We start from the raw sequence: 23,371 nt of genomic DNA on the forward strand, positions 1-23,371 counted from the left end.
ATACCCTCTAAACAAAGAAGTATTACAAGACACAAGACCTATCATAGAAGGGTAAAGCACAGGGGTTTACTATCCCTTGAACCAGGTCCTTGTAATACCACTATTCTACCTGTAAGAAAACCTAATGACCAAGGATGGAGCATTGCCTAAGACCTCTGAGCAACAGAGAACATTGTAATTCCTTACCATCCTGTTTCTAATCCCCATACATTATTAGCATCCATCCCTATATGAAAGCAAATTTTTCACTATGATTAGTTTATGCAGTGTACACCAGTTGATGAGGCTGGCTAATATCATTATGCCTTTACATGGGAAGGATGACGATTCACCCAGGGTTAAGGCCCCAGAGTTTACTGAAAGTCCTCACAAATTTCAAAAGCAGACATAGATATTAATTTTTCTGGAGCCTCCACCTTACTATCATATGTAGGTGATTTACTTCTCCGCTCACCCCCGCAATCATCCTCAAAATAAGGCAATATTCACCTGTTAACACTCATAGCAACTAGAGTACACATGGTCTCTAAGGAAAAGTTGCAGTTTGTTCCAACTCAAGTCCAATATTCAGGACATTTAATGTCGGAACAAGGGTGACATACAGATCCTGATAGGCTTCATGGTATCTTGAATTTCTCTAAACCTAAACCAAATGTCAACTATGGTTTTCCTTGACCATACCCAACACCTTGAGTTACCTGACTGTCACAATTGAATTCCAAACTTCTTAATGGTTCAGCCCCTATACTAAACAACACTAAACCTGATCCCATTGTTTGGGAAAATCAAGATGAATTGGCATTTAAAACCCTGAAGGAAAGCTTAATAAATCCAACTGCCCTTGGCTATCTAAATTATCAGCTACCCTTTAATATATCAAAAAGAGGGAGGGAGATACCCTTGGAGTAGTTACCCCAAAACATGGGGCTACCAATGACCTTTAGGTTACTACAGCCAAGAAGTAGATCCTGTGCTTAAGGTTACCCCCTGCCATGCCTTAGGGCTATCCCTGCTTCTGTCCTGGAAAAGACCACTGAAGAAATAGTCACTCTTTGACTATTTTTGTACCTCAGGCTGTCAAAGCTCTCTTTAACTCACACCATACCCAACACCTTTTAGCAAGCTGTCTTCTTATAAAATTCTCCTCCTAACTGCCCCTCATATCATTCTTGCTTGTTGTAACAATCTCAACCTTGCTACCCCTCTTCCTTTCTTCATGGACAAAATCCCCCATGACTGTTTGACTTTGACAGATTGGGTATTATTATCATTACCACTTGTGATGACTTACAAGAAATCCCCTTGACAAATGTTGACTTCTCATGGCTTACTGATGGCTCTTGAAAAATGAAAATATTGTCTGGATATGTGATTATCAACTCATTTTGAAGTCACTGAGGCTGCACACCTACCTTTGTCCACTTTAGTCCAACAGCTGAATTACATGCTCTTACTCAAGCATCTGATTCTAGCTGATGGTAAAACTGTGAACATCTATATCGAGAGTTGATATCCCTTTGCAGTAGCCCATGGTTTTGGAATGTTATGGAAGCAATGAGGTTCCTTACTACCATAGAGACAAAATGAGAAATGGTCCTTATGTGCAAAATACATTAGATGCTATACTCTTGTCAGCAACAATATTATTAAAGTCACTGGGCAGTCTGAGTCTGACTCTCTGGAAGCCAAACAAAACTACCTCACTCATGTTTCCACAAAAAATGATGCTCTTATGGGATCCATAGACCAAACCTCTGTCATTGTCCAGAAAACACTACTTCCCTTGGTGATGACTTAAGAGAATTAACCAGGGAAATACAACTGGCCCCTGAAAAAAAAAAACAAAATTGGAGATCCAAAGGCTGTTAGTATCATGAAAAAAGGAAATTCTACTTTGGATCCAATAATAAACTGGTCATGCCAGAAAACCTAAGATTTCTATTAACTACCATATATGAATTGAATCACTGGTCAACTGATAAATGCTAATATTCCTGAATCAATATTGGTGGGGAAACACTTAGCAAGGCTGCAAAAAGTGCTCATCTTGCTCATTCCATCTGTCCTAAATTTCATCCAGGGAAACCCATCCATAGTACCTCCAGACATTTTAGTTTAACTTATGGACCATACAAGGTTTGAAAAATGGAATTCATACAATTTCCCTCATCATGTTGATGTATGTTATAGTAAAGGTTTGCATGTTTTCACATTTGCAAGCTTTCCCATGTAAACAGGTGACTGCCTCTTCTGTTGCTAAAATCCTATTTGAAAAAAATTATTCCCACTTGGGGAGTCCCCCTTGAACTTCATAGAAATTGGGGAACCCACTTTTCTGGCCAAATATGTCTGACCAGTTTTGTAGCACTTTCATGGTGTTTCTCATCCTTAGTTTTCAGGACTGGTTAAATGCACAAATAGAATTATTAGGATTCAGTTAAGTTAGTTGAAAAACTCCCAATATCCTGGCCAAAAGCATTACTATTGGTTAAGGCTTTCTTCAGGATGCATAAACGTTCACCTTTTGAAATAATTATAGGGCAGCCAAGCACTTAGCCCCTACTTGTTTTGACCCATAACTAATAAAGGGAGATATATTTCAATTTTGGAGAGACCCAATCAAGTCCATAGAAAATAATTATACTCTGGTAGAAGAGTTTTTCCTTAGTGTGCTCCTGGGAGATGAAGACATCAAACTTCATCCCTTATAGCCAGGGGACGTCATCTACTGGAAAAGTGCAACCAAACTTCAAGGAATAGACTCCTAGAATTCATGTGTCACGTCTAAAGAAAACCTTAAAGCATGAATGGACATGTGCATTAACTGGTGACTTGAAATGGAAAATTTCCAGGGATTGATGCAGACAACACCTGAAGCAGACAGCTTACCCAAGACACTCAGACCAGGCTTGCCTTCAATTTTTTTTTCCTCTCAGTCTATATAATCTTCATGTTTTAAAAGTAATGGGAAGGGAAAAATCTAGGATATCTCCCACTAAATATTTGTAACTACATTATTTTATGCAACCCAAATGAACAGGAATTCACTCCCTGTTGGAATCTAGAAGACTATGCCATCTCTTCCATTAATGTATCTCTACGGTGGGGCCATGATCACTGAAATCCCATGGTATTTCATTACGAATTGACCACTAATCTGATGAATGGTGTAATTTTAGCTTACTTTTTCCCTATAGATTTTCCAGACCTCAACCAAATCTCACTTACATGAAGTAATATAATTTGGTGTTTCAGACCTATAGAAATAGAAGGTGCTCGGATAACCATTCCCATAATGCTAGTGAACTAAATTATCATGTTCTCTTAATAAATGATTTGCTTTCTGATCTGGAGGTCCCCTCTTTCATTCCAGGGAAAAGAATCTGGGTATGCTTTTGTCGGAGCCTATTTACCTTAGATTGGAGTAGCAGACCTTGAAACAACAATTTACAATCTTTCTATAATTATAACAAAAGAAACATCACTCTCGATGTTTCTATCCAAGCTTTTGGATATAAAAAAAATCCCCAGAGAGCCTTGAAGATATGGGTCTGCCAAACTGCAGAGCCCTAACTAAACCTTCTCACTGCTCAGGCATGGGGGAACTACATCCAACTTGGAGAAGACTATGGCGTTTATGTCAGTAAGTTGTAGAAAATAACACAAGAGCTAAAAATTAATGAAGGACAATGTCAAGCTGATAACAGAGGTTGGCCAAGATCCCAGAACTTGGGACATTTTTGATCTATTAAAAACAGGCAATTGGGGAAACACGTTGAGAAGTACATTTCAATCAACAGCTACCAATTGGTTTCTGGTCTTCAGTTTAATCTTTTTAATTAAATTTCTACTGTTTTGTATCAGTAAACAAATGCCTTCTTCCCAAATGTATATACGCTTTCCCTTTCAAAGGCTTTCCCTGAAACTCACATGACCACTGCAACTAAACTCTCTACCTTAGGGGGCCATAAAAGATTCTTCATTTTTCAGTCTTCTTGTTGAAAAAAGGTCATTGAAATTCCACATCATTTCCCCCTTCTGCGGGACAGAGGATGGTCCTCAGCTCCATGGGACATACGATACAGTCTACCTATAAAGAACTATACCTTTTACAATAAATAATGAGCAACACTGGCATGTCATAACTGACCTGTGATGCTTCTGGGAAGGATTTTGATCAAGAGTGGAAACTGAAAGAACTTCAGTCTAAAAATGTAACCAGATCATATAAAACCTTATACACATGCCCTCAGGAACACAAAACTTAAGGACTGAGACACCAGTTTTCTGTAAATAACTGATTTATGAAACACTGATAACAATATAATTTTTTTGAGTGATAGGGAGTTGGTCAACGGTTGCCTCATATCAACCATGGGAAGTTTTATTTAGAGTTGCTAGGGGCATAAACAAGAAGTGACCCAGGTCAGGATGGTCTCATCAAATCAGTTAAATGGATATTTGTTTTTAAGAATAGCCTGGTTTTGTCTTTTGGGGAATTTTCAAAGCTGGTCTACATTTGTTTTTGCTTTTAACTGACTCTAACTGAAATCTTCCCTCTTTACAATCCCTGCCCATAAATACAGTCTAGCCCCAAGCCCTTTACAGACTAGCCTGGAGCTTGCTATAGTTTGAGTGTTTTGAACTGCAATTCCTCTGCTATTCCCAAATAAACCCCACCTCTTTTTTTTTATAAGCTTGAGTTTTCCTCAGTTTACCTTTTTATTCAGGTCCACAACTCTTAATAAAAGCACATATTACCATTTCAATGCCCAAAGGCTAGAAAAAACTAGTGGTTTCTTGGAATAGACAACAGGCAGCAATGACTATCTCCAAGTTGCCAGCAACTCTTTGAGGAATTAAGTGATTATCATTCCTATAGTTGGGGGAACTTAATTTTATGATATGCCTTTCTAGTTATTTTTGTCAATATCAAAGTCGGTATAGTGATATCCTTGTTACATAAACCAAAGCTGAAGTCAGGGATATAGGATGACTTAACTAAAGACACTTAGTTATAAATGCAAAAAAGTCTATTTGAAGTTTTAAAAATCATAGATAAGTTGATATATCAGATTTATAGGTATCACTGAACATTTTTTCCTGAGACATTTATCTATAAGAAACATAAGCAAATTAAAACAGCACCTCTACAGCTTCCCAGGCCCACTTCCTGTACTTTGGATCATGAGTCAGTCGCCACATGTACATGTAAGTCTCCACAACCTCTGGCCGTAGGATGTAGTATTTTTCATTTTGTCTTGTAGCAATGGCTTCCACACCACCATCAAATCTGAAAGCTTCTGGTCCCAGTTTCATAACTAAATGACATGTGATGGATGACAAGCATTATTGTGCTGAACATTTAGTGTCTATAATTTAAATGAAACTCAAAAGTACTTTACAACAATTAAGAGATGCCAAAACAATCATTTTAAGGAACAGTTATAAATATCATATAATAAACAATATTCAAAATACTTTTAAAATTTAGTCATCTAGAAGAGCCCATTTTAGAAAATGGTAATGATTCTTTATTTTCTTTAATTTAACCACCATTTACTGAGCAACCATCAGGCAGGTCCACAAAACACCTTATCAGCCAACCAGAAAACCAGTAGTGAGAATGTAAGCCATTATGTCACAAAGGTTATTTGATCTTTGTACTTTTGATTCTTATAAAGAAATAAGCCAGACTCATAATTTATTTCATGTAGATACTAGGAAGATTAATAATGTTTATAAAATGCTAAGTTTCTTGTGCCCGGGGACAGAGACTTTTACCCAATGTTATTTACTTAAAGCAAGGCCAATAAATCAGACTGGCTTAAACCTTTATGGCCTGGATTTTTGTTTCTTGACAAACTAAGGGGAGACATTTTTATATAGAAAAGCAATGCCTCTTTTCCTTTATGATATTAATCCTGATTATCAAGTTTTGTCAAGCACAGTGGATGTTCTGTTGATGGCAGCAAGTACAAAGTTCCTTACTGAATGAAATAAAAGCATGTAGGAATAGACTATAAATGAAGAATAACATATACTCACATGTGCGATTGTAAGATTCATGACAGGTCCGGGCAATTTCAGCCCCAAGTTGAAGGTAGTGTTGTGTCAGGCCTGCAGGAGCATCATCTGCCCCAAGTGCAAACATGCCCCCAGCAAAGCAGGTCAGGTGGCCCATCTTGTGTTCCAAGAGGCCGCCTTTCCACTCCGCGATGTAAGTCAGCCCCCTACTAGACTTGCGGATCAAGTGAGTCTCAATTGCCTGAAAATAATATTTATTTTTAAACATTTTGTGATCTCAAATTTATACTAAAAACACTCACAACATTAAAAAAAGAGAGTAAAACATCATTTACAATTTGAATTGTGTGTTATAAACCCAATTCAACCTGATGTTTTATGTTAATGTTAAGTTAATGTTCTCTGTATACTTCTGCTAGTCTATGCCTTATTAGTCTGGCTAGTTAGAATTCCTGCTGCTGGGCCAGCCTCGCTGGTTCCCCAAAAGCTGTTCCCTTCTCAAAGATGGGCATTCGTGGAGTAGTAATGGCGGGTTTCATGCGTTTCCATTTTTACAACGGAGAAAAATATCAAGCACAGGCCCCATGGGGGATGATGAAGAGAGTATATAAGTGCGTAAAGTACAGTTTGGCTGGAATCACCCTTCCGTTTGTTCTCTTGGGCTTGGATACGGAGCATAACCAAGCAGGAAAGAGGAGCTGTTCTTCAGCCTGATTGCTAGGCTTCAAATTCCAGCTCTGACCCTTAGTTTAGTATCTGTGAACTTTATGGGGAATTTGCTCACTGTATCCCTAACTCTCAGCATCCTTGCTCATAATGCAGTATCTATTGAAAAAACAGCAACATTTTGTTTATAAAGCATCAGCACTGTGACTAGTCCTTGATAAAGGTTGTTTATCATCACAATTCATATCTCCATTGTGATAATACTTGAATTAAGTTCTTCCCTAATAATTCTATTAAAAAACACATTAGTATACAATGAATAAATTAAAAAAATAATAGAGACCTGTGATTTTGTGAGAAATGATAATGTTTATGACAGTGATTCATAAAATAACTTTTATTTCTGCCCCAGGACTGTAGATAGAGAAAATAAGCCTTATATTTTAAAAAGCAAAAATGAAATGTGTTTGGAATTACTAATTTCTAATTTACTGTAACAGAAAATTATTTTCCCCCAATTACTTCACAGAAGGTGAAGGGCTATGACTGTGTCTATAACTGTTACAGTATTATCAAAAAAGAGGGGTTTTTAGGAAGAAGATTTGAGAATAGTAAACACAAACCAAACTTGTGATATAGAAGAATAAATGAAAATGAAAATATATGCAGATAAAACCTTTCCTACCTTTATTAGAAATAAACAAACGAAACCAAGTTGGTAAGAAATAAATAAACACACTACTGTGCTCATACATGTGTTTAAGCTAACTTGATTGATGGTCTGGTTATTACATTAATATTTCATTCTTATTTAATGCAACTGAACATCTCAGCTCTTTACACTTCTCATAGCACAAATTGCAATGAAGTCCTTCAAGCTGATACCTGTTCATCACCCAAGAAATTATTCTTTCTACATGGCAAGAGTTACAGCTTTTGAGTATGGATTAGAGAAACATTATTACACTGTTATGGGTCCTGAATAAAGTACTATATTGTTTTTGGCATGATTCTGGCCAAGTTTATACCTCTTAAAATAAATGACAATAAAGTTCTAAGACCTTCAAAGCAATGTTTGTGTGGCAGTGGGAAAATGTAGATAAATATAAATGAGGAAAAACAGTTTTTTAGTGGCTTTAAAACCACAGAGAACTGATTAGGAAAAAAATGTATCACACATTTTGTGATCTCATCCTCACATCTTTGAAAACAATTAGTTTGATAAAATGTTTAGAAACCTAAATGCCTACTGCATCACCTGCCCAGACCCTGTTTGCTCCAGTGCACCTGATGGGGTAAGCATCCACCACTGTGGATTCTTAGTGTGGTCTCCAGATAAGGCCATAATAGCCAGTTGGAAGCTCAGTATTTTCTAATTAAAACAACCAAAGAAACATTCCACACTGGGATTAAATGCTTTGCAAAATCCACTTGAAGCTAAAACTGATGAATTCTATCTCCAGTATCTGAAGTGTCCACAACAATAATTGGAAGGGATACTCTCCTTGATAATTGTTTTTAAAGTATGACTTAGCATAAACTTTGCTAAATAGGATGTGACTAATTCTCAAATCAGAAATTTAATTTTCTTAGCTTTGTTTCTAAATTACAAACACACAATGTATTGAAAGTGTTTTTTTTTTATTATAAAAAAACCGGAAACATTTTTGTTTCATTTGTTCTTAATGGATTTTCCAGTAAGTTATTTGTCTAAATATATTAAAAGCTGTGGGGGTATAGTTCTGGAAGCCGCAGGGAAAATATTTCAAAGAATATTTTAAAGTTGCCTTTCCTAGAATATCAAGATCTTAGGGGGCAACTTGTAGATTAAAATAGTTAAAATCTCTAACAGGATAGCGATTTAAAAAATGACATAATGCAACCATACTGTATGGAGAAGAATTCCCTAGGTTAAAACTGGAAACTTCATAGAAAGGAAGAAAAATAAACCTAGAAGAGGCCATGTAGACTATATCCCAGTTTGCCTTTGATGTTCATCATGTGCTTTAATTAAGGCTGTGCTAAATAAAGGCCAATGTTCTCATCAGGTGTTCTGCTTTCTATTTATGAAATAGTAGAATTGTATCTGCTCAGTGAAGCCCCCTATTGACCTTGGGAGGGAGCCAATGTAATATGCAATCTGGTCAATCACAGCAAAGCAAGCTGTATTATATTTAGATAAAAAATTGGCCTATGTCAAAATCACCCAGACCTCCTTTTAGGGGGACCAATTTTAGAATAATGGATACATCATTGGGATTACAAATTTCCATTTTTCTCCCCTATGAATTAATACTCCCAATTATAAAAGAATTTCTGAGCATTCACTGAAAAGATCAATTTTATGATGATTTAGCCATAATTTTACATTATTTGAGATGCTTTAATAATTATTATTTAAAAATATGAGTTACCACATAAAATACTTACAATCACAAATGTACTTGATTCTGTTAAAAATTTTATTCCTGAAAAGCTGCATACACATCAAGTATTTTATATAAAACAATTTTCTTTCACTTTCAAATTTTACTTTGAGTTTTGACTGAAGGTTAGTTTGCTCTTACACTGGCTACCTCCTATAGACGTTGCCAAGCAGTATCTAACTTACCTTACTAATTTATTACCTATAAAGAAAGATTTAAATGTAGTATAGAAATTCTTACAAAGAAATCCATACTCGTGAGGTAAAAAGGTACAAATGTTAGTTTGAATTTTGGTTTCACACTTGAACTTTATGAGGTTCAGTTCTTTATCTATATAACTAGGTAAAAAGTAAACTATGAAGAAACAAACACTTTAAAGTATCTACTTAACACATTACTTAGAACACAGTAAACAATTCAACAAATATTTGTCTGTTTGCATTCCTCCTCCATTATAAGGGACCTTAGGAAACTATTAGTGATTTTCCTTTAATATTAGTTCAGTTAGTTTGGATTTTTATTTGACAGTACTCTCATATTTCTTTGGAGATAAGTTTACTTCAAATGGAGATAGCCATTAAGATTGTCTATAATCTTAGATAATTTCAACTTAATTTTCAGAATGCAAATTCAGGACTTTTTCCTCTCCATAATTTTAATAGTCACTATAAGTAGGGAACTCATACTCATTGAAGAAAAACACCTCTTTTTCAGATATGTGACTCTTAAGTGAGGTTTGAACCATGGAAAAAACTTTTAACTGACCTGTAGAACTAAACACATCAAATATAAATGCTATTGTTGTAGTTATATTAGCAGATACTGAACTCTACCTAACTGGAAATGTTTTCTAACCTACTCAGGTCATATTCCATTTTTCCATTAAAGCTCAATTAACATACAAGTTAGAATTTAGAGTGGCAGAGATGATTTAAATACTGGGTTTACCTGAACAGCATCAAAATACATCTTCTTAGCTTCTAGATCTGTCTTGTCAGACATTAACCAGGCCTTCAGCAAATATTCATAAAAGCTGTCTCCAAGTCCTCCAACTGATACATGATCTGCAAAGAGAAGGAAATTAATTTTAGAACGATTCAGCCTTTAATCCAGATAATGCAGCAAAATCACATTAGCAGCTAGGATGCAAGACTCTACAGTCAACTGCAACTCAATGTTATATTTAAATTCCAACAAATCTTTCATTTTCAGAAAGATATCATGAAATGAGCAGAGATGCTGTTAACTAATATGATATACTCTAAATAATTACCAGAAAGTTTTGTAAACATGAAGATAAAAAATACATATAATCAACCCTAATTCCAAAAATCTCTTTCTCAAGTAAAAACACCAAATTAAAATGTTTCTCAGTATATATTCAAATACATTTTTCATTGTTTTAGCTCTCAATAATATAAACTATGTCAAAGTTATGAGTATCATCAAATCTTAAAAAACTGACTTGTAATAAAACAAGGTCCTCAGCTTCTTGGGATTATTATTAATATTTGATAGTTTTCTAGTGTTATCAATCTATAAAGTCAAAATCCTTTGGGAGGGAGGCTAGTAAGAAAGAAGATAGGGCAGGAGTTTTTCTTCCTAATACTACATTCCTACTAGCCTCCTCCATAGCCATTCATTATACCAGATCCACTACATATATTACCAACAATCTCGCAACTCTTAGGGTAGATATCCTCATCAAAAGTGAGAAAAGAGGCTTAGAGAAGCTAAATGAGATATGACACTGGTAAATGTCATCTGACTCTACAGCCCGCACAGGGTCTTCCTGCATTTGGAACTGCTTGTCCTACTCTATGACACTGAGTGTATTCTTTCATGTACTGCTTGAATTAATACTTTTATTTTTCAAGCATATTTACCTATAAAAACAGAGGTTTTAATCTGTTTTAAGTATTGTTCCTAGAATTCATAGAGAATTAGTGAATTGATAAGATACCCTTATTTTGGAAAGATGCATTTTAAGTTTAATGATACAAAACTAATTTTATCAATCTATTTTAAAAAAATAAAACCTTTGCTGACTTAGTTACATAAAAGTAAATCAGGTTTTATATAGCTTAGCAAGACAATTTTCTCCTGACACTTCGGAGGCCCTGCGTGATCTCAGTCTTCTCTGTGTCATCAGCCCTGCTCTACAAACTCTGCCCTCTTGCTAAACAAGAGCTGTATATCTTTTGGTCCCTCAAACCACCAAGCACCTTCCTACTTCAGAAATGTTGAAAGCATGGATCTCTCCATCTGACCCTCTCCCCTTTATTCAGAATTTCATATCTGGGATCAAATGCTACTTCCTCAAAGAAGCTTTCTCTGATGCCCCTAGGTTCTCTCATTACATATTGTTTGATAGCACACATCTACCACACTTGCAATTTCATAAAATGGTGGGATTATTTTTATGTCTCTTATGTGAGATTCCAATCCAGGAGGGCAGGGACCAGACCTATTATGTTTCCCAGTATCTATCAGCCCCCAGAAAGTATTTTGCACATAGTAGGTACTTAGTACTAACAACAGATGAACAAAGCAAAATTTTTGTAAGTCAATCTTAACAAGAACTACACATACTCAAGGAAGAAGGGCAATAGTTTTAAGTAGTTAATGATGTGATTTTCTTGTTGTAGAAAGTCCAGAATTATAGCTTTAAAAAAATTACTGTTTTTACAATTGTAAAGCTGATTCCTAAAATAGCAGTGCTTGAAGTGACCTTTACAGTTTCCTAAATAAATTGGCACAGAAACCTCTGACATTTACAAACTAAATGGACTAAGTACTATCTCATCAATAATAAGCCCTGTTGTCATAAACATGATTGCAGGAGATGAATATAAGTGATCCATGGTACAGCAAATCACTGTCCGGTTACTGTCAAAACAACAAGGACTTAATTAAGTAACAGGAAACGATGGCCGTTATCCAGACACGTCCTTCAGAGTTAAAGCAACAAGAGTTGAAAAGTAACAGCCAGAAGCAGCTTCATTTTCTCTCCCTTCGGGTTATGTTTCTATAACGGATGGAAGAAGCAAGTTTGGGCACTTGATTTCTTGAGAAAGGAAAAAGGATTATGTAATTCTTTATGCTAATTAATTTGGTACTAGTTTATTTTCTATATTTTAAATTTCCTGACTATTAATTTTTCATACTTGGAAAGAATCAAAATAAAGGAATATAGAGGAGAAACAAGAGAAAGCCTTGTTGATAATTTGACATATCACTTACTAAGCTTCCCCTGTGCCTGGATGACTGTGCTGGCAACAGAGTCCTGTGTAAATAAGTATCTTAGTGGATGTGGGAGAGAATGCGCTTGATTCTATCAGCAGGAAAGGAATGCCTACTTCTAGAAAGAACATATATGATATTTTTATTCATAAATATTCTAAAGGTAATGTGTCCTATATTCACTAAAATATGCTCTTCTCTCAAGGGGTTTATTTGCTCTTTTTTTCCTTAGAAGAATAGGTCCTATAAAAAAGATTTCTAATACTTAATAAGAGAACAAAGCCCACAGCAAAAGGATGAAGACAAAAAGGATTAAGCACTCAACATCTTCATTTTAAAAAATATTTTGTACACTTCATCTGAATCTGAACTCTGTCCTCCAAAGCGAATGCTGACGAAGTTAATGACATTAAATGTACATTAGTGTTGTTACATTATTCAAAGAAGGGTGGTAATTGCTCTGTCTATAGACATGGATCCACATAATATATCAGTGACGAGGACCTGATGCTCTCTCTGAGCCACAACTGAGGATAAGGGGAAACTGTTTAAAAAGAATAAATAGAACCTTTCCTAAGAGCAGAGGGAGAAAGACTGATTGGATACAGAATTCGTGAGTACTCAGGTTTACTAAGTAAACACCTACTGGGTACAAGATACTGATGCTGGGTTAACAAATGTGACTAAGACTAAGTCACTGCCTTCAACAGTTTTGGATCCCTAGGAAGATGTGTGTGTATGAATCATTAGGAAAAAGATAATGATAGAAAAGTACCCAAGGTGCTGGGGCATGGGAGGAGAAGGGCGGTGGGTTAGAGGTGGAGAGGGTACTAACAAATTCCAGCCAGGGTCTTGAGAAGAAGGTCTCCTAGAAGAAAGGGTGATTGAGCTGGGCCTTGGTAGAATTAGAAAGGGCTGAGGAAGCAGCACAAGCCAAGACTTGGATATGGCCAAGCAGGCCTTGATTCAACAGTGAAAAACAAGTGTGTCTTCCTTGTGGCTGGAACACAGAATGGGGTGGGGTGGGGGAAGGACAGACATGGAACTCATCAACCCTGTTTGTTTTTCCAACAGGAAATTGGCCCATAAGCAATCCAAATATAAAGGGCTCTTTGTACCAGAAAACATGGCCAAATACATGGTATACTGGTGACCCAGAAGGAGAAGCTGGGATGTTCCAGTACAACTGAATCTTTCTGTCCCTCTTCATAGTGACTTCTTAATCTTAAGTCACAGGAAGAAAACAGTAAATCATAGAGACTTTTCTTCAACTTTTGAAATCTTTCATGAGAAGAAAAAGCTAAAAGCACTTGTCCATATTTAGTTATCTTGCACTTAGCCACTCATGTTCTATTTCATGCCAAACACTCTAGTGGCCCTCAAACTTTTTAGTCTCAGAACCCCTGTACATTCTGAAAAATGAATAAGCACCCCAAATAACTTGTTTATGTATTACCTATTAATATTTACCATACTGGAAGTTAAAGTATTTAAATTTGAAATATTATTTATTTATTTAAAATAATGATAATATAACCATTATGTTAACATAGTTTTTTAATGAAAATATGTTGTATTTCACACACAAAAAAAATTAGTGTAGACTGACACTGATTTACATATTTGCAAATCTTTTAAGTATTTGCCATACTAGAAGACAGTTGGATTGAATCTGCTCACATTCAATCTATTGCTATATGTTGTTTGGCTGAAATATATGAAGAATATTCAGCCTCACACAATTATACAGTTGGAAAAGGGAAGACTATTTTAATCGTCTTTTCAGATAATTGTGGATATTTTTCTCTGATACTGCAACAAAATTTGACAAGTGGTTTTTTAAAGGTTAAAGGTCTTTGAAGGTTAGTTACAATGTGGAATCAGAAACCATATCAATGAATTTCTGTAATGTTACATAAAAACCCACTGGTCTAGTTTGCAAAAGAATAGATAATTTCCTCGCACATGATTCTGTAATAGCATGCACTGGTCATTTGAAAAATACAGGTTTAGTGAATTACACATATCTTCCAAATGTTGGTGCATTTCATTATACAATATCAAAAAACCTTATTTGTTAATATCACCACCAATCTCATCAGAAAAGTCTTTAAGTGTTAGTTAAAGGCGTTAAGGTCATGGTGGCATGTATATATTTCCCAAAATTCTATTTTTCATTTACAAGCTCCAGTTTTGCCATTGGCATGAATGCTGTCAGTTTTCCTTGAAGTGACAGGCTCATTTTTGAGAATATGTCTACCGATTACCACAGTCTGAATAACCAGTTTTCCTTTAGTTAGTCTTTAAAAATGATAATCCATTAACAGTAAGTTTCTAGTGCAGCCTGCAACTCAAACAAATCATACCAGTGCTTTTCTATGAGACAACAATTATTTATTATGTGGCAAAGAAGTGTACTCAATGGTTGAGATTTACTAGAATTAATATTTTCTTTTGCTTCATTGAGAACATTTATAAGTGAAACTGACATGTTTTTATTTGTTATCACCTGTAGTTCTCACTGTGGCTGCAAATAGTTTTACCCACTGTTGCTTGTATAACCTAAGTGCAAATGTCAACACAGTGAAAGAGGCAGAAAGTTGTAGTATTATTAAAATAGCTTTGACCTGTGGGCTAGAAGGTCTCAGGGACATCCAGTAATCTGTAGACCATATTTAAGTTAAATGGCCACCTTGATTATGATCTTATGGTCTCAATAGCTAAGCTATCCATAAGTCATTACAGACAGATTTCAGCATGTATTTTTTCTTCTAAATTATTCCATAAGAAAAACACTTCTAAAGTAACAGTGAGGCATAATCATCTAAGAATATCATTTTAATATAAAGAAAAAATCAAATCTGAGTAGAAATGTAAGGCATCACTAAGGCGCTCGGCAGAGCCAGGCATCTTCCTTAGTGTCCTTGCTCACAGATGCTGTGTAATCTACCACTGTTTTTCCAGATCTGCTTGAGAACATTTCTTTCAATTATTCTGACTTGTTATACCAATGGTCAAAGTTTCTAACGATCTCAAGTGAGGGCTTCTGGCATGATACTTTTTCCTAATCTAATCTCCACTGGCAATAAACCTTTTTCTGTAGTCTCAAAATTAAGTAGAGAATATATCCTGTTTGTTCTTTCAATTTCCCAGCCCATAAAGACTGAGGGTCCTCTCTCATCTTATAGCAAGCAGAAAGAGAGAAAATGTTTGAAGGAGAGTGACCTAGCTACTCTGTGCAAAACCCTGAAAGTCATTAACACAAAGAGCCATTTTCTTTCTATGCAAACGATCAGCTTGATACAGGCAAACATCCCCACACTACCCTGACCAGATCTTCCCTTTCTGATTAATAGTTTTAAATGTGCTGATTTGTCATTATGCTCCAAGTTGTGTTTGAAAAATAAACAATCTAGTTCCCCGGTAACACAGTCTATCTTATAAGAGACCTATTATATTAAAGAGACCATGTGCCTTTTCCCCTTTTCTAAACATTTCCCCAAAAGATTTGTGCTTTTCTGTGCTGCTTCTCTCTGTTACTGAATAGTGCTGGGTAGGTACCAAAAAAAGCTAAAACAGTGCTAATCCTTTGACTTACATTGACCCCACTGTCCACTGCTGGGATTCAGATAGTTAGGGTAAAGGCCTTGTGGCTTTTCCAGGTTATTCAGTACTGTTCGAATATTCATTACCTACAACAGAAAATGATATGTTACTAGGAAAATAAAAAAAAATGATTCTGGTGCCATTCTTCTCGCTTTCCTCATTACATTTTTCCATGTAAGAAAAATAAATTACTCAGATGATATAGAATTAGAACAAGAATACACCAAGCTACAAAAATAATAGCAGTAAGCAAATACAGTCACACTACCCTATGCCAGACACTATACAAGGAACTAGGGACATATCGGTGGATAAACAAAGTCTTTGCCCTCCTGGAATTTGAGTTCTACTGGGGTGAGACACAGAATAAACAAATAAGTATGTCAGGTGGTGATAAATTCTATGAAAAAAACACAAGAGTGTAATGCTGTGAGGAGGTGAGGCTGTGGTATGCTGGCCAGGATGGTTTGCGGAGGCCGATGAAGGAGTGTTTGGGCATAAACTTGAAGTGAAGGAGCAGGACAGGCAGGAAATGAGGAAGAGCAACTTGAGCAGAGGGAGGTGCAAATACAAATGCCCTGAGAAGAGGGTGGGTTCAGTAAGACCCCTGAGGCCAGAGACGAGGAAGCAAAGGAGACACAGAAGAGAGAAGTAGCTGGGGCCCACACCGTGCTGGCCTCAGAGGCTGTAGTGAGGGCTTAGATTATTCTGAGTGCGATGGGAAGCCACTGAAGCCTTTGTTTTTACAGGATTGGTTTGACTGAGGGGGCAAGAGAAGAAAAAGAAGGGGTAGTTGGGTGGTTACTGCAGAGCCCAGGTGAGAGATGATGGCAGCAGACACAACAGGAGAGAGACAAAGGATTTCTTGATAGACTGGACCTGAGGTTTACTTGAAAGAGAGGACCCAGGAGGACCTCAAGATTTTTGGTCTGAGCTGCTCGGTAAACTGCAGTGCCAATTGCCAAGATAGTGAAGGCTGGAGTAGAAGCAGGTATGGGGGTTGAGTCTGGGCATTTTAAAGTAGGAGCTGTCTTTAAGCTCTCTTACAGGAAATGTAGAGCAGGTAGTTGGAGAGCCTGGAGTTCAAGGGACAGGTTGGGACTGGAATTATAAATTTGGGGTCAACAGCATGTAGATAGTATATGAAGCCATGAGAGTCGATGAACTAATGCAGACAGTGAACATAAACAACAGCAGCCCAGGTTTGAGTCCTGGGGATTTCTGGTATTAGAGGTTGCGGTGGTGAGAAGGATCCAACAAAGGAGACTAAGAAGGAGCCCCCAGTGAGGAAGGAGCAAGCCAGGCTGGCATCATGCGCCTGCAGCCCAGTGCAGAGCGTGTCTCATGGTGCAGAGACCAAGTGTGCCAAATGCTGAGAGGCTGGGAGAGGAGAGGTGATGGTGGTTGCTGGACTGGGCAAGGTGGCGCTTATGGTTACTGTGACAGGGTGGCTGGGAGAAAAACCCAACTGGCAAGCATTCAAGAGTGTGGGAGACAAGAAAAAGTAACAAACAGAGACCATCTTTCGAAGCAAGAATTTATACAAATGTCTATGGGTTTGTTTCTTGAAAATTAGAAATTGATTCAATTGCTGCCTCAAATTTGTATAACACTTTTGAGTTTAAATAGTCTTTCACAAAGTTGGTTCATAGAGTCCATACAACGCTATACATTCTTAGATGAGGAAAAAAATTCAGAGATAATGTAACTTGTTGAACTTGTTGGAGATACAGAGAATCAGACGTGTAAGCCAAGCCCTCTTACACTGAGTTAGAATGGTGCCATGTAAAGAGTGTGGGTTTACAGTTCAGTTAAATTAAATTCTTCCCTGTAATAAGACCAAAGAAAGCTGTTATTAAACTTGGTTGTCCTTTTTCACAGCCAATATTACTGAGTCATCCAGGAGAGGATTCTGTTTTTCACAAGGACTGCTCTGCAGTGCAAGGCATATTGGAGAATCTCACCTTTTCAGCAAAGATGGGGTTTCCGGATAAGTGGCTTAAGTGTATAAATTCCAAATGCAGAGTTCCAAATTCTGCCAAAATACTGCTGCCTCCTGAGGCCCACGGCCAGTTTCTTCCAATCCCGCTAAAGAAGAGAAAAGATGGAAGAGTTATGGGTCAGACTAATTCCATTTTTTTGCAGCTCTAAATGGTAGAAGTGAAAGAGATAGCTTTTGAATAAAGGCATCTCTGCTAATAATCCATTCTGGGTATGTAAAAATATCTACCATTGTTATCTTTGGCTACTGGTTTTAGGCTTTGACTCCTATCTTTAGATTGAAAATTAGTGTTAAGACTTAAGTCAGAACAAAAGTTGCTATGTGCTTGCTGTTGATCACACACAAATATTTTGGAGGGTACAAGTGCCATATAGAGATGTACACCTATTCCAAGTAGAATACAAAAAATTAGACCAAAACACCCCACAATGCCCCAAATCCCACATGAAGCCCTTCAACATTTTAATTAATTTCAGCCTGAGAATCCCTTGGACTGATACAGACATTCACATTCTCTATACATTTGCGATATAAGATGAGTTTTGGGTTTATTAGTTGTATGCTCACTCCACCCTTATCCAAACACTCCCTCCAGTTACTATACTTCCTTTCTTAGTGTGAGTTTCTCTTCACACTATTTTACCTATTCTCTAAGTATGCTTTCAAAGGCAATAACTCACTCCCTGACCTATTTTATCTATGCTCAAGTATTTCAAAAAAATTATATAATTCAAGTCTGAAAGGGGTCAGCAGCATGAGCTTCAAAAATTATTGCCTCATGGCTCATCCTGGAGAAATACTTTTTAAAAAGAGTTAGTTTTAAACATACACACATGCAACTACACATAAAGTACTTCCTGAGACATGGTCATACACTTGAGTACAGTTTATTTCTGGAGAGCCACTTAAAATGTCAAGACAATGTGATAATTCAAATAAAGAATAAAGTTAGTGATTGTCCCTACCAATAAATTCCCTTGCAGAAAGCCAGAAACCTACATCCTGGTTTTAGTTCAGATGCACATTTATTGCATGCCTACTATTTGCCAGGGACTATGCCTGGCATTGGGTTACACAGGTAGTTATGATAAAATAAATCACTCTTTTCTTAGAGACCATCTGGTGTAATGGGCAAGAAAGATTTAAGCATAAATAATTCCAACCAAATATGTGAAGAGCCAAGATAAATGTGTTGAAATTGTTGAGCACCTAGAGCCAGGACATGCAGTCTGACACGGTGCAGATCACGGAAGGCTTCTTCAAGGGGCAGACTTCTGAGTTGATTCTTCAAGGGTGAATAAGAATTGGTGAGGGAAGAATGGCGAGAGGTCAAATCTGGACATAGAGCAAAGGGTGAGCCAGGAACTGGAGGTAGATCCCGATATATGACTGGAGGGTAGGGAAGGTGGCAGGTGAAAAGGTGATAAGGTTCAACTGGGACCATATCTTGGAGGCTTGAGACTTCTAACTTCTCTTTCCAAGTGGGCCCAATTTAAATACTGCTCTTAGTGTCCTCTAGATTTCCTATCCCCTTTGTTTTCTACCTTATATCATTCACAGCTCTGGGTAAACGCTTGTGTTCTGTCATCGCTTCTGCGGCAGGGCTGCTAAAGGATGCTGAAGAAAACACTAAGGACAACTGGTATCTGAAATTCTAGGCTGGCTTCACTCTCATTCCCTCTTTCTTTTGAGAGAAAAATCTAGATTTTGTTCTCAAACACAGATTTACAATCAACCTAATAAAAAGTAAAACGAAATAAAGGAGATCTGAAAATCACATAATCATTTAGTTTAGAGAATGCCTTATATTATTAAGTTCTGGGAATGTGAGTCAGTTTTTATTTTCATGGCTGGCTTAGATAAAAGGAATTGACAATCATCCAAATAGGATGAACAGCTACTTTTAAATTTTATTAACATATGGCAAATGCACACAATAATTGCTCATTAATTATTTTTTATTCCAATCATTCTATCATTGCCCAAAGTCAATAAGCCTATTATTAAGCAAAACTACAAATTTCTATGTTCTAGATAAATGATTAAAAACAAAGCCACAACAGGCAAGAGGGAATGATGACTCCATCCTGGAGAGGATGAGGAAGCGTGCTGAGGAATCCAGCCCAGTTTCCAGCTCGGGGTATTAGAGGGTGTGGCAGTACATGCAGATGGGAACTTAAGCAATATACAGGTATTAAAGTAAAGTTCAAATTACTTTTATAACTACATACTATTCCCTGCTATTAATATGGTTAAGAGAAAATCAAAGATATACTGAAAATTATTTACTATCTTAAAAAAATTAAGATTTAAAGAGGGTTGTACATTTCCCCTCTTTCTCCTTCTGAGCAAGAACATTAAGGCACTAGCAAAGGACATATCATGCTCACAGAAAGAAAGCTGGGTTTAGAATACATGGTATATTTATATGAGAGAATGGCTTTGGTATCCATTCTTTCAGCCTACAGAATTACAGAATTAATTTATTTCAGTAAAATTATAAGATCAATGGCTGTGCTGGATTTTAATTATAAGTCAGGAAAGGGTTTCAAGAAATCAGAGAGCACATTGGTATGCCTAGATATTAAAAAGGTCACTTATCTGCTCTAAGGCAAAGCTGTAAAGACCTGGACAGTGGCCTGGGGGAGAGCACTGGCCACACCTAAAGGGACATTACAGCTAAAATGTGTGTGCGTTGGGGAAATGGCTGCCTACTGCACAGCAAACGTGCACTCGGTCAGAACTAAGTTTTGGTCACTCACAGAATAATTTCTAAGATCTTTTTACCTCTAAATTCTATGAGTCCACTGACAAATCTATATATTTGTATGGCTCTATTTTTTAAAATGATATATATGGACAGTGGACACTGACACCAAAATGGTGGGTTTGTGGTGATGGGAAATGAGTCCACAGAGAGCTCTGCTCCCTCTGGGGGTCGGGCTGCCCTGGACATCCTGTGATACCAAAGGCTGAGCTTTCTAGGCCTTTGGGTCGAAGTATATCCCATCTGAGGGAGTAGGCATTTAAAATGTCTTTTTCAGTTCCATTATCACAGTATTTTAAAGGCAGTTATGGTGTTCCTCATCTAAACACTAATAATATTTAGAAAAATATTTTAAAAGTAGAATAACAGTTTTTCTTCATAGACTGTTAGCTCCATCAAGCAGGCGTACAAGGGAAGAATATTTAAATATTCCCCATCTTGTTAAATGACTGCACTGTAAGCCAAATGATGAGTAAGTGTATGGAAATGTATACACAAAAAGGCAATTAACATGATTTGGTGAGCTGCCAGGTATTAGGTGCAAAGAATTCTGGAATAGAGCTTCAAACTTTTTTATCACTCTAATTTTATTTGTTTCCTCCAATCTCCAGTTTTTAAATTTTCATTTGGAGTATTAATATGTATCTTTCATACATAATTTAAATTTTCAATATTCAACAAAGGTACTAATTCTCTGAACATGAAACATCACAACAAAAAAGTAATTGATTTTGGCAACTGCAATTCAAAACCTTTCTTTAAAACAAGTAAGTCACTATGATTGTTTTGGAAATGTGGAATATTGTTTTGTTGCTTTACAGAGTATTATTTGAATATATTTTATTAGCAGTGGTAATATACTTCCTTATCCTATTGTACTCAAAAGCAATACGGTGTAATTATTTACTGACCTCACAGCTCTGAGAAGCAATGGGAATTGCGTGTTTTTTCTTCTCTCTTTTGGGAACGGTTAATAGCACCAGAGAAAGGAACTACAGAACTAATGATGCTATTTACCCACATTTGAATCCCATGGGAGCACAGCTTACTCTTCCTAGAGCTTGTAATGGATTAAGTAGCTGGAGGATTGTGTTGAACTGATGGTAGATCCCTTCAAAATACTCTTAAATTAAGGTACCCAAGGTTATATGCTATAGTAACTGCCTAGATACAATGTGGATCATTAACAAATATGTTTGGCTAGTTCGTATAATCAAATGCAACAAATAAAGAATTTATAGAACTGAAACAGTTCTTTAAAGAAATCACCAAATGAATATATAAACAAAGCATTAGTTAGTTATAAAGTCTGAATTAGCTATGACTTTCAATTTACTTTTCCTGGCAGCTTGTTATTCTATGCAAAATGGGAAATGGACAAATAAAGAGTTTTCTTGAGGATTCTTGCCTGAATAATTTCTGATTAGCTGATTAATAAACAAATACCCTTCAAGTTCACAGTCCAAATATAAGTTACTCCTCAGGGCTATGGAGTTAATAAGTTTTGGAAGAAAAAATTTCCCAAATAATGTATATTATGGTAAAGCCTTATTTATGTATGCAAATTGAGGTGCACACAGGGATATCTAATTCAAAAGGGAAGACAATCCAACATTATTCCTTTTGGATTTCAGCACAAATTAAGAAAGAATAATTAGAAAGTTCATGAATGATTGTTTTATTTAACTGCATTCCCAAAGCTAGTTGATTTTGAGATCGAGCAATTTCAGCTTCACTTACTACAAATGGCTTCTTCCTGAAAAGGTTTGCACAGTACCAATCTTTCAAGTATGTAGTTTTAACACCTCACGAAAAGTTGTACTAACAATTCCAGGGACTTGCATTCTAAGAATAGTCAAGATTCTACTGTAGCCCATCCATAGAAAATTCAATTGAGGAGGAATATTTTTTCCACAGGGATAAAAAAAGGTGGCTATTAAATGACAGCCATCTGACTGAATGAAATCATAATCCATGGCTTACTACTTATGAACAGCAGCACGTGGGCTGAACCTCCAAAGAATTTCCATGCTTAAATTTTTTAGCCAAAGGCCAAAATTTTTAAAAATTAGCCATATCTTCTCCATCTTACAGGTAAACAAAATTGAGAGTGAATAACTATTATTTTATTTTCAGTCTACTGCTGTCCTTGTATTTGACTATTTAAGATTGGAGGAGGCTGGGGGTTACAGACACTGAAATGGTGATATGACCTAATTCCATAAATAACATGCTCCTGAGGTTCAAAGATGCCAAAATTCGGTTTCCCAGTTGTCTTTTCAGTAAGATATTCTTCCTAACCATTGTCAACAGACTGCTAAGTTGAAAATAATTTTTGCCTAGTTATTGGGCAAACTGGGGTATCTGATCATTAGGCCTGGGGACAACCACGAAAAATGCTGGCAATAAAGATGAGACAGCATTTCAGTGCATTTAGGGTCTGTGTGGGCATGCATACACCTTTACTTTAGTACTTAGAAAAAACAATCATATTGTTTTAAATACACTTTTTGCATGGCCATTTCTCTTGCCAATCAATGTATATCACATCCTTGTTAAGTACATCATATCTAACTAATTTAGCTAAACATTCCCCTACAGATGGACACTGAAGCTAATTTATTTTTTTGTTTT

General features: G+C 36.5%; 1 protein-coding gene across 2 annotated transcripts in view; it reads right to left on the reverse strand.

Moving 5' to 3' along the window:
* The window catches only part of MAN1A1 (mannosidase alpha class 1A member 1), a 252,455-nt gene that overhangs the window by 82,347 nt on the left and 146,737 nt on the right, over positions 1-23,371 (reverse strand). For both annotated transcript variants that reach the window (XM_036993505.2, XM_036993512.2), the window contains exons 6-10: positions 17,933-18,056; positions 15,961-16,054; positions 10,068-10,183; positions 6,049-6,268; positions 5,149-5,321 (exon numbers count right to left, since the gene is read on the reverse strand). In XM_036993505.2, the coding sequence (XP_036849400.1) occupies positions 5,149-5,321; positions 6,049-6,268; positions 10,068-10,183; positions 15,961-16,054; positions 17,933-18,056 (727 nt within the window). The remainder of the gene's footprint in view (positions 1-5,148; positions 5,322-6,048; positions 6,269-10,067; positions 10,184-15,960; positions 16,055-17,932; positions 18,057-23,371) is intronic.

Source organism: Manis javanica, chromosome 13, assembly GCF_040802235.1.
Source record: "Manis javanica isolate MJ-LG chromosome 13, MJ_LKY, whole genome shotgun sequence".
Classification (NCBI taxonomy): domain Eukaryota; kingdom Metazoa; phylum Chordata; class Mammalia; order Pholidota; family Manidae; genus Manis; species Manis javanica.